Source organism: Suricata suricatta, chromosome 2, assembly GCF_006229205.1.
Source record: "Suricata suricatta isolate VVHF042 chromosome 2, meerkat_22Aug2017_6uvM2_HiC, whole genome shotgun sequence".
Taxonomy (NCBI): Eukaryota; Metazoa; Chordata; class Mammalia; order Carnivora; family Herpestidae; genus Suricata; species Suricata suricatta.
The window spans coordinates 90,501,129-90,513,817 of NC_043701.1; the positions used below are offsets into that span (position 1 = coordinate 90,501,129).

The 12,689-nt window shown below is 35.7% G+C and overlaps 1 protein-coding gene across 1 annotated transcript in view; it reads right to left on the reverse strand.

Moving 5' to 3' along the window:
• Positions 1–12,689, reverse strand: part of AGMO (alkylglycerol monooxygenase) — a 318,725-nt gene that overhangs the window by 202,248 nt on the left and 103,788 nt on the right. The window contains exon 5 of the mRNA XM_029919039.1: positions 4,526–4,629. Coding sequence (XP_029774899.1) covers positions 4,526–4,629 — 104 coding nt within the window. The remainder of the gene's footprint in view (positions 1–4,525; positions 4,630–12,689) is intronic.

The window sequence follows — 12,689 nt, forward strand, 5'->3', positions numbered from 1 at the left end:
AGCATTCAAATATTTTATCCAGATAAAGCTGGAAGAAAATGAAGTGTTTTTCCTAATATCCATGGATCTAGACACAAGTTGTTATTTGGAAAGACTATCATGTTTACATCATTGCATCAATTAGGACACATAGTAAGAGATGGAAATAGCATGTAAAAGCACATATTTCAGTATTTAGTAAATAAGGCTCACTTAAAACGGTTCCCCACTCATCGCATTTCTTTTTGGATGAGTAATGGTAAATTTAAGGTTAAAAACTCCTTCTATAAACATGCAAAAATACAATCAGAAATTCTCGCAAGTTGAATTCTCATTTCTAACTACTTTAAGTGACAGGTGTGTCACATTAATTTTTGTACTAATATCAAAGAAAAGCACTCTAAGATTAATTGTGCTTTTCATTTCCCAAATTAATTTTCTCTTCACAGACATTTATTACTTGTTCTAAAATATGTTGTTGCCTTAGCACTCACCAAGTTATCTGATATGTGCAACAGCACTAATGGAAAGAATGTTACAGAACATTCAAAGAAAATGAAAAAAAAAAACACTAGTGATCTTTGATTTTAATGTCTAGAAAGACATATTACAGGGGCGCCTGGGTGGCTCAGTTGAGCGTCCGGCTTCGGCTCAGGTCATGATCTCACAGTTCGTGAGTTCGAGCCCCGCATCAGGCTCTGTGCTGACACCTAGCTCAGAGCCTGGAGCCTGCTTCACATTCTGTATATCCCTCTCTCTCTCTCTCAAAAATAAATAAAACATTAAAAAAAAGACATATTACAGATAGTTAACTGTTACAGACCCTTAAACCATCTATGCTATCTTCTAACAGACCTACAAATGCTAGATAAAAATCCAATCTGATTCAGTCTCTGCCTTTCATTTCCCACATGGTAAAGCCTCCAGCTCACTCCCCTCCCCCCAAGTTAGCACCTTCTGATGCATTCCCAATGCTCATTTCCCCACTCAGCATATTTTGTGTCCTTGGCAATATGATATGAGGTTGTAAAAGGGTTTTATACTGGCAATAAATAGGTGTGAACCTGTATTTTACTTAGGTTTTCACTAATCTGTAGCTTTGAATGCATTGACTTAATAAGGGGAACAGCACAAATGAAACCAGGGAAAAGATTACCATAAACTTGGGAGTCAGAGGTCTGGACTCAAATTCCATCCGGCAATGTTCAATACTGTATAATGTAGTGGGCTCCTCTGAGATTCATTTTGTAGCTTTTGAAATAGATGATTTAAATATATTGTCTCTCAAGTCTCCTCTAGTTCTGAAATCTATGATGCTCAGTTAAAAATTCTCCTTTGATAATTCCTCAGATAGTTAATTTACTCACTGCATTAATTTCCTGGAGCAACTTCAAATACAGCTGCCTATTTTCTTGGAGGCTTTCTTCCCCAAATTGTAAGCACTGGAGGCTTGGGTTATCTTTATGCAAAGAGAAATATAGAACTCAGGAGAGAACAAAGATTTTGGGGATTATTTTAATCAGGCAAATGTTTAGCCTATTTTGTGTAGAATAATAAAGGTTTGCATTATGAAGCCATCTCTCAAGAAGGGAGGATAGTCAGCATCCCGCCTCCCATCAGAGGCCTGTTCCTTTTAGTCACTGAAATCCTAGACCAGCCTTGAACCATCCATCTGTGACACAGGTCATAGTTTCGTTCACACTGAATCATCCAGAGTTCCAGCACAAACCATAGGAGATGGAAAAAAAATATCTGTTCTTTCTTTTCCACCTATATTGCTTAGAGGATGTTATAGATTGAATTGTGCCCCCCCCCCCCAATTCATGGGTTGAAATCCTATCCCCGACCTCAGAATGTGATCTTATTTGGAAATACAGTACTTACAGATATAATTAGTAAAGATGTGCTCATAATGGAGTAGGTGGGGCTTAAACCAATGACTGTGTCCTCATGTAAAAAATAAAAAAGATAAATCTCAATCTAGACAGGGAGACCACCATATGCATCCTGGCCTTATGCTCCCAAACGTCAAGGAACTATCAGAACCTAAAAAATTCAGACGCAGTAGTAGAATATCCCCTTCCCTAAGGGGGACCCTGCCCTGCCAACACCTTGATTTCAGAATTCGGGCTTTTAGAGCTATGACATAACACATTTCTGTTGTTCTAAGCTCAGCCTGTTATACTTTATCATGGCAGCACTAGGAAAGTAACACAAACTGTAACACAGGGGTAATATCTTTTTCAGCAAATGTATTTGTACCATCACTGACTTAAAGATTCGTGCTGCCTATGTTGCTGTTCGGATTAGAACACAGGCCAGTATATATATTTGTATTGGTTATGAGGCATCTGGTTTCAGATACGGGGCTTTGTCACTTACTAGCTGTGTTACTTAACCTCACTGATTTTTGGTTCCCTGATAATAGTAGTAATATTATCTAGCATAGTAACAGATAGATCTAGCATAGTAATATAAGTGAAAAACAATACAGAGGCAAATAAAAGAGTAGTTGGGGTGGAAGATAAGAGTGGGGACCCTGCAGCCTGGTTGAATGAGTTCAAATTCAACTCTTCCTTTTACTGGTTTTATAACTGAACTATGAACTCAGGTCCATCATTTTATTTATTTTTCCCTTTATTTATTTTTAATATAATTTATTGTCAAATTAGCTTCCATATAACACCCGTTGCTCATCTCAACAAGTGCCCTCCTCCATGCCCATCACCCAGTTTCCCGTCTCCCCCAAGTCCCCATCCACCCTCAGTTTGTTCTCTGTATTTGTCTCTTATGATTTTCCTCCCTCCCTCTCTATTTGCAACTTTTTCTCCCTTCTCTTCTCCCATGGTCTTCTGTTAAGTTTCTCAAGAGACAGGTGCTATTATAACATTCATTTTAAAATGATGACATCATCTATGTCTCTTAAAGATCTCACGAAATCAAATAAATTAATGCATAAAGAAATCTTAGAAGATTGTCTGGAACACAGAAAATATTCAACAAATGGTATCTAAAAGTGCCTTGCAAACTATAAAGAACCATACAAATGCTGTAACATTATAACTTACAGTTAGTAAATAGCTTATTGATGAAGGCACTACACACTGATGACACTTTGTCCTTTAAAAGGTTTTTAATGTTTATTTATTTTTGAGAGACAGAATCAGAGTATGAATGGGTAAGGGGCAGAAAGAGAGGGATACACAGAATCTGACCCAGGATCCAGGCTCTGAGCTGTCAGCACAAAGCCTGATGTGGTGCTTGAACCTAAGAACCCTGAGCTCATGACCTGAGCTGAAGTCCAACACTTAACTCAGGCACCCCTCTCCTTTTATTAAAGTAATAGCTACGCCCAATCAGTGCTTTAACTCACAGCCTTGAAATCAAGAGTCAGACCCTCTACCAGCTGAGCCAGGCAGGTGTGTTGCTAACTCTGACTTTTTATTTAGTCAGTATGCCTCTTAGCAGTGATTTGGACAGTTACGGAGATCTAAAGACTGACAATCACAGATGAGGGCTATTACCAAGTGGGTCAAGTTTGCCCAGGAAATCAGAAGAAACTTCAAAACAGAGGCTATTTCTGGTTTTCATTAGTCCGCTCATTTCCTCATGTAAAAATATTTTAGGGCCAAAAGTTTTATTGAACAACATATTAACTGTTCTAATATGTAAATAAAAAGTAAAGAATTTAAGTAGATTTCACTTGGGCATCCAGAAATGGGAACTGAATTTTTTTAAACTGCTTTTAAAAGTTTCTAATGAAATCTCAGGGCGCCTGGGTGGCTCAGATGGTTAGGCAGCTGACTCTTGATTTCAGCTCAGGTCATGATTTCACGGTTCGTGGGAATGAGCCCTGTATCGAGCTCCATGCTGACAGTGTGAAGCCTGGTTGGGATTCTCTCTTTTCCTCCTCCCCTCCCCTGCTCGCTCGCACGCTCACTTGCTCGCGCGCTCTCTCTCTCTCTCTCAAACCAAATAAATAAATTTTTAAAAAGTTTATAATGATCACTTGGCATATCATATATGAATTGAGATACATTGTCTATACATCACTCTCATTAGTTGTAGTAAATAAAAAAAGTAGACAGGCAATCTCTAACCTTGCTGTATACCTCAAGGGGAAATTGTGTCTTTGTTGTTTTGCTTTGTTTTGTTTTATCAAATAAAAAACTGCCATTGCAAAATACCACTTGTTTCATATGTGTCTTGTCTCATAAAAGGAGACAAAAGCATTAGTAAAACATTTTCTTTTAGATTACTTGAAGGAAACAGAAACAACTGAGACTTTAAAAATATACTATAGGGGCGCCTGAGTGGCTCACTCGGTTAAGCGTCCAACTCAGCTCAGGTCATGATCTCATGGTTTGTGAGTTCGAGCCTGGCGTCATGCTCAATGCTGACAGCTCAGAGCCTGGAGCCTGCTTTGAATTCTGTGTCTCCCTGCACTCTGTCTCACTCTGTCTCAAAAATAAATAAAACACTTAATAATTTTAAAAAATAAAAAATGTATTATTTTATCACATTTATTCGATTGTATACAACTTACCCAGGACGTATATATTTGGAGAACAGACTGTCTCAGGGCTGTGGATAAGTTGTAGCCTTCGGAACTGTGGTGGGTTTGGTGTCCAGCCCACATAATGTTAACCTCTGCAAAACACATAATTTGAAATGAGCCATGAGAATAAGAACAAAGCAACTTACATTTTCAGTTATGTATGCTGCTCTTGTTAAGTGAGGAAGAAAAAGCTGGAACATCTCTGAAAAACCAAGCCAATATATTATAATTAAAATAAGCTGCTTCAAATGACTTTTGGAAACAGTAGGGTATAAATTACAAACAAATAAGAAAATTGAAACATGGCAAATAAGTATGTATAGTGTTTGTGATATAATGAAATGCCTCCAGCAAGCTGAAGCAACTTCCAAAATTTATACTTGCTAATGTATTTTTATAATACGACAAATCATAAGAGCTAACCATCAATGTTATAACAATGCAGTCAATGGATAGTGATGATTTTTCAGCATGTGATAATATGTTTATAATTAAAGAAGAATAATGTAATGGGAGAAATTGGTGCATAAATTGCAGAATGAAATAGTAAATAAAATTCCTTCCTGATGGCTTTTTAAATGTCTCAAAATCTTTCTATTGGAATAAGAGGCAGATCTGAGTAATATTTGGTCCTAAGATTTAACAATTCCTTTTTATTTATGGAAATGTATTAGTTAATACTTAACATATAGTTCTTCCAATACCTTACAAAAATGCTATCATTTTTAAAATTTTAACACATAATTGCTTTCTATCCTTATAATAAATAATAAATGTAAGTTGATGTTTTCATCAAGTGTTACGCAGACTGTTCACACACAGCCTTGCAATTTATTCACATCTCAAAGGGATAGTTTCTTCTTTTTTCTACAAAAAAATGGCATTATGGTGATATCTAGTATATAGAATACAGCAATCCCACGTTTTTCATTGTGTGCATATACTTTATTTCCTGCCAGAATTACAGATACAGTATAGTCTGTTCAGTTTTTAACTGTTCTTAGAAAGTATGTTCTTAGCTAAACTATAATTAAGTTCTTTGCTACAAATATAGGAGATGAAATTAACCATGTGATATGATCACTATATCCATGATAATATGTATTAGAAATTAAATCCTTTTGTCTTGCACACATGGGGACTGAACAGTGAATCTAAGAATGGAAATATTGGATATTGATCTTTACAGTAGCCCTATACCAGTAGTTAAAATACCTGGCACGTAACAGAATAATTTGTTAGAAGATTTTACAAAAATCATGGAGCTGTAAATATATATATGTTCCCTTCCCCACCAATCTGGGCGGACTTCTCTGCTTTTCGTTTAGGAAATGAAAACTCTCTGGACCATCTGTGTAGGGAGTTACCAAACAAAAGAGCAAAAGAATTTTTGGTAAATAAATGATAGCTCATATTTAAGAAGGACTTAACTCTGTGAAAATGGAAAGTTTATGATCAGACTTATGAATAGAAGTCCCCATCAGAAGTCACTACTATTAAAGTTACGTATTTTCAAGGGGAGCCAAGAATTTTCATAAACCATAAGTTTATATATAACTTAGGTCCTTATTGGTTGATATTTTTAAGTGTAATTACTTATTCTGAGAGAGAGCAACAGAGCACATGAGTAGGGGAAGGGCAGAGAGAGAAAGAGAATCCCATGTAGGGTCTGTGATGTCAGTCCAGAGCCCAGCGCGGGGCTCAAACCCACAAATTATATGATCATAACCTAAGCCTAAGTCAAGAGCCAGATGCAAAAGCGACTGAGCCATCCAGGCACCCCTGACTGGTTGACATTTTAATCATTCCTAGTAAAGACCCTATATTTCTGCTCAACCAATTAAGGAAATTGCTCTTATACAAATGAAAACTACTTCATCATAATGGTCCCAAACTTCCGAAGCATAATCCTTGAAATAACCTAGGACCTTAATCTCCGGTGTATTGGCTAGTTTATACAACTTCAAATGAGAGCTACACAAAGAATCCTATGGCACTTGGTATCTTCGAATGTTGTGTGAACGATCATTAAGACATGATAAATGTGATGAATCCACGAAGTCTTTTACAGCTCCTTGCAGAGTTAGACCCTGAAATAATCCAAACACCATTTTCTCTTTAGAACATAATCATTATTAAACATTCAGAACCTATTATTTAAAATTTCATTACAAAAAAAAATTATTGTCCATTTTGTTGGACTTCTGGGGATTTACTTTAAAAACTGATAATAACGCATACATGTTATGAATTCTGAACGGGATGAGCTAATCAGATGAGCCCCGATTAGAGAGTAATAGGATATATTTATAAACTACTTCCTATAACTTCCACAGAAGCTAAATGGTAGAACAAAGAGTCCACAAAGGTGGAGGTTAAAGACCTATCTCTTTGGTTGTTTTAAAAGCTTTTACTTCCTATCACAAACTGTGTGTAACACAAGACTTCCTTCAATGAAGTACAGCTGTGTAAACAGGGTACAGAAACCAGATCCTCTGCCTTACCTCTATCACTTTTCAGAACCAGGAAAAACAAGAAAAAAATATAAGATTTTTTTCCCACAGTTTATATGCACCTTGCTTGAAGTAAATCATTAACAATGTGATTATAAAAATGCATCTAGTAGAAAATTGTTTCCGTAGTTATTTTATGAACAAAAGAACAGGTTAATAGTGCACATACAAACATGCTCATTGTCACTAATATCTGAATTGATGAATTATCTGTTCTTAGGAATAAAAACAAATATTAAAGAGGACAAAATGACATTTTAAGAATATACTTCTTCCTAGCAAAGAACTGATATCATTGTAAGTTATAGTCCATAACAATTTTCTTTTCCTATGAGCAAATTTCTGATTATACAAGTATATGGTATATTATTATGGCTTTTAAATAATATAGCTAGAAATAGTATGTTACTTTCCAGTATTAAAATATATATTTGTATAAATATATTTTATTAATACATTGACCAATCATTCAATTTGGCCAGAATTTAATGCAATTTGTGTGTTTGTATGTATGTTACATTCTTGAAATAACTTTTTCTCTTATTTTTCTAAGTTGAAGTATACCTTATATACAGTGAAATCCAGCCCTTTTAAGTAATATGAATTTCTACCAAACAAATACAGCTGTATAATTACAATCAATATACAGGACAGTCCTGACCAACCCCCAAAATTACTCATTGCACTTTGTGCCTGTGGAAAGTAAACTCTATCTTGGCCCCCTGATCAGATGATGAGATTTTGGACTTTGAACTGATAACATAATGGGATGAAACTCTTGGGACCTTGGGGACAGTGAGGGTGTTTTGCATGTAGGAAAAAATAAATCACTGGGCTCCAGAGGGGTGCCTGTGGGAGGCAGCCTCTAAGAGGCTCCCAGTGACTCTTGCCCTTGTGGATGTTCATCCCTTGTACAATCCCTCCCGTTGAGTGTGGGCTGGATTTAACAATTCCCTTCTAATGAATATAATTTTGGCAAAGATGACAGGATGTCACTTCTGACATTAGGTTGTAAAAAGACAGAGACTTATGTCTTGGGTGCTCTCATATTCTCAAATGCTCTAAGGAAAGTCAGTCACACCATGTTGTCAACTGCCTTTTGGAAAAGCACATGTGGTGGGGAATTAGGAAAGGCCTCAAGCTAACCAGTGAGGAACTAAGCACCTCAGCTCAAACTCCACAAGGAATTGAATCCTGCCAACAACCATGTAAGTGAGTTTGGAAGCAGATCTTCCCCCAGCTGATCCTTCATATAACATTGCAGCTAGCAGACAGCTTAACTGCTTAACTACAACCTCATGAAAAGACCTTGAGCCAGAAGCACTCAACTAATAAGTTGTGCCCAGATTCCAGACCCACAGAGACTGTGAGATAAGCCACTAATGTGTTATAAAGAAGTGGATAATATAGTGGTCAATCCCCTCAGACTCATTCTCCCAGTCTCTCGCATCCACTGAATTGAATTCTTTCCTATAGTTTTGCCTTTTTGAGAATGTCATATAAATAAATTACACAGTATTTAGCCTTTTGGGGTCTGGTTTCTTTTACTTAGCATAATGCATTACAAATTTCTCCATTTTGCTGTATTTATCAGTACTTTTTTCCCCTTTTTTTTTGCTGAGTAGTATTCCATTTTAATGGTTGAACCACACTTTTTGTTTTGTTGTTATTCATTCAGTAGTTAAAGAACATTTTAGTCATTTCCAGTTTGGGGCAACTACAAATAAATCATCTATAAACATTTTAATACTTTCTTTTTCTCTGAGCATAAGTTTCATTTCACTTGGGCAATTACCTAGGAGTGAGATTACTGAGCTGTATAGTGTATTTACATCTTCTTTGTACTATCTAATCAAAATCTGTGCCCACATTTTAAGTGAGTTGTAGTCTTATTATTGAGTTTTCAGAAATCTTATATATTCTGCATACAAGTCCTTTATTAGATATGTGATTTGCAAACATTTTCTCCTCTGCTACGGCTTGACTTTCCATTTTTCAAGTGTCTTAGGAAGAATAGAAGTTTTAATTTTGATGAAATCCAATTTAAATATGTGAAAGCTTTATTAAAAGACATTTTTAGCATATATAACAAAGAACTGGGGTTACTTTGTAAACAGTTTCAGAATGATGAGAAATTTGTGCCTATAAGGTAACAGATCTATGTTACACATCTAAAATATATCTAAATAAGTCTATTGAAGTGTCTTCTCACCAATGGATGGAGAGAATAACCCTCTTGCCTTTGACAGGAAATCTAACACTATGAAACACACATCTTTCCCATTTTTAAAATGACACAATTGTCAGTTTGAATTTAAATATGCAAGATTTAAGTGAATGCTTTAAAATTTTGTTTTATCTATTCACAACAGATAAGCATGATTAATAAATGATTTCAAGAAATTAAGTGAACTAAGGAAATAAAAAGTCAGTCACAGACTGAAGCTATTAAATTAAAGTCTAACCGGAAAATATAATAGCTGGTGCATAACAATGGTCATGCCTTCACTTATTTTCTTATTCTGTACTCATTGAATGCATCAGCAATGTCATCCATTTTATCAACACGACTTCATGCTCTTCCTACACAGCCAATGAAATTATGATAAAATTGATGCCAATCCCAATGTCTTCAATTAGACTGATATTCTTTTTTGTAATTTATTCTAATCTGTACTTTGCCCAGTAACTACCAAAACACAAATTGCTAAGTATATCTAAAAATGTCAAATCAATGAGAATCAAATTGACAAGTTGGTTGGACCTCCACATTTTTATTTGACAGGTTTTGCGTATATCCAGATGCTTAGCATCACAGAAACTAGTCACATGAAGAATTGACCAAATTTTTCTCTTATCAGAATGTTTGGAAACACATAGACATTGAATCGTTTCTTCAGAGGAGGAAACATGATGACACTAAAATGGCCACAAATACTAAATAGTCACTCTAATCTTTCTAGGAATCACAACTTTATACTTTTCTAAAACATGATATTAAAATGGAAGCTTATAAATTCTATCATGTAGAATTTTAGGAGGGTTCTCCATTTATGTTTATATTCTTTTAAGATATAAGCAAAGCAAAATAGAAGAAATATATTCAGTATGAAATAAAATAAAAATCCTTAAGAATTTATATAATTTTTCCAATCAAAAATTCTACAAAACAGATGAAAATAATACAAAAGGAGGAAAAACAGAAAGGGAAACAAATCTTAAGAGACTCTTAGGTAGAGAACAAATGGAGAGTTGATGGAGAGGATGTAGGCAGGGAATGGGCTAAATGGGTGATGGGTATTAAGGAGGGCACTTGTGTTGAGTATGAGCAATGTTTATATCTCATGAAAATTACTTATCCATTGAATATAACCAAATTCTAGTGCCCAATTCCTGGTAGTCAGCAGTCACCTTAATGTCGTGATTTAGATTTTGGAGAAGTTAGTGATTTCATTATGAGACTCTTACAATATATTCAGATTTTAAGAAAGGCACACACTTTCACAGATTAAAAGCAAGAAATCCTCCAGAGTACTTAATGATGTATATTTGGCCTTCATAATGACCCATTCAGCACAATCAGGGGGTGGAAATCATGGGAGAAGATCTATCTTAATGTCAACAGAGTTAGCTATGATTAGCAAGCATTCTGACACTCCATCTATGCAGTGTGCCTGCCTATGGTGAAACGCAATGAATTTCTGCTGTATCATGTTTGGAAGAATGATTTATATATCTTGTCTCTACAAATCAAGGAATCCAAGAACAAATAACCTCTAAAGTTTAAAGGGAGAGCAACCTAAAAAAGTGAAGAGGAAAGCCAAAACAACCAAGAAGAGTCAGGAAAAGACTGGAAACCAGGAAAATAGGCATTGAAACCACTGGTTAGAAAGTGGTTGCAATCTGTCTTCATTCTCTCTCTGATTAGCCTCCTGAGTAAATGGAGATTACCTGTCAACAACAACAAAAGCCTACCAGTATCCCTTAGGCAATAATAAGAGCTTCCTGTTGGTCCTACCATTCTACCTTTATGCTTTGAAACTTTTATTGTGTCATAGCAAATATATGTAGTTTTAAGTTAGACATTTTCAATATCACTGGATATATTAGAAATACTATGGTGTTCAATGAAGGTGCCAGATTAAATTAGAATGGAATGTCCCAATTGGCATAAGTCAGTCTATTCTTTGTAAAAGGTGTCATTCTGACATAGATTAACATTGTTACTGGTTTTTGGGGACACAATCTACATCTGATAGATTTCATTTTGTACAGTGGAAACTGTTCCTCACACTGCTCATGCCATTTTTTACACATCTTAGAGCTGAATGTTATTTATTACTTTGAGTTATTTTGCTCTTTCCTGTGTTCCCTTCAAAGTACTCCTTAAATCTGAATATATGTCTGATTTAAAAGGGAGGATGTGAAGAACTACCTGGACTTACCAGGTCTGGAGAAAGAGATTCGTGTAATATTCTTAAACTTTAGGGCATGGAAAGATGGAAGGGCTTATGTGGGAACATATCACCCACTATTCTAATAGGGGTAACCTTAGAGTCTCCCCTCTGGACCCTCCAAATATGACCCCCTTGCTACAAGACTTTCAAACCCAAAAGCTATTTCTTGATTGATTTGTTTTCTGCCCATAATTCCCGTTTCTGTTTCTGATCTTGTAATAACACTTTATACCTTTGATTACGCCTATGTCCTCCCTGCCAAGTCCAGTGAGATTCCACTTTGCGCTTTCCATCAATCCATTGTATCACCTGCTCCCTTTCTTTCACACTCCAGGCCTAGATCGAGGCCTTAGTGCCTCAGTAAAACCAGCAAAGATTCACAGCGTGACATCCATGTATATGATATACTGCCCTTTTATTACTCGTAATCTAGTGCAGCAGTCAGCACTAATTCATGGACCAAATCCAGCCCACAATTTGCTTCGTACAGCCAACAAGCTAAGAGTGGCTTTTATATATTTTAAATGATTGAGGTAAAATCAGAAGAATGACGGTTTGTGACACAGGAATATTACAGTATAAAAATATGCATCTCCCCCTTTCTCTTTCGTGGATACCCTCTGTTCTCTGGGCTTGAACACCCTTAGCCCTTTCATGGTCCCCGTCTTTGTGTGACCTGTCAAAATAGTCGTCATCTTTCAAGGACCACTGCATATGTCATTTTCTAACCCACCCAGTCACAATTATTATACAATCTTTATTATTCCTAGGCCTCTAACATCACGAATACTCTGCTATTTTGCATCTTCCTCTGTTTTATAAGCTTCTTAATGAAGGGGATTAAGTTCTCTTTGTATTTTCTATAGCACCTCATTGTGCCTTTGCATAGTAGACATGAATATATTTTTCTTAATTAAACCTGTGTTCATTAAAAACTGACTCATTTGAGTAATCAATAACCAGGTCACACTATTTTATTTGTTCAATATGTTTTTTTTTCCATTAGTAAAAGTAATGTTTTTTTAATTCCCTTTTACACTATTCCTTTTCCCTAATTTCAGTCTTAACCAAACATTCCACTTTGTAAAACATGATCCATTGGCCTTCCATTTCTTTATTATTTTTGACCTCAAACATCTTAAAAGAGCAATGTATTTATTTTCTTAACTCCCATTCATTCTT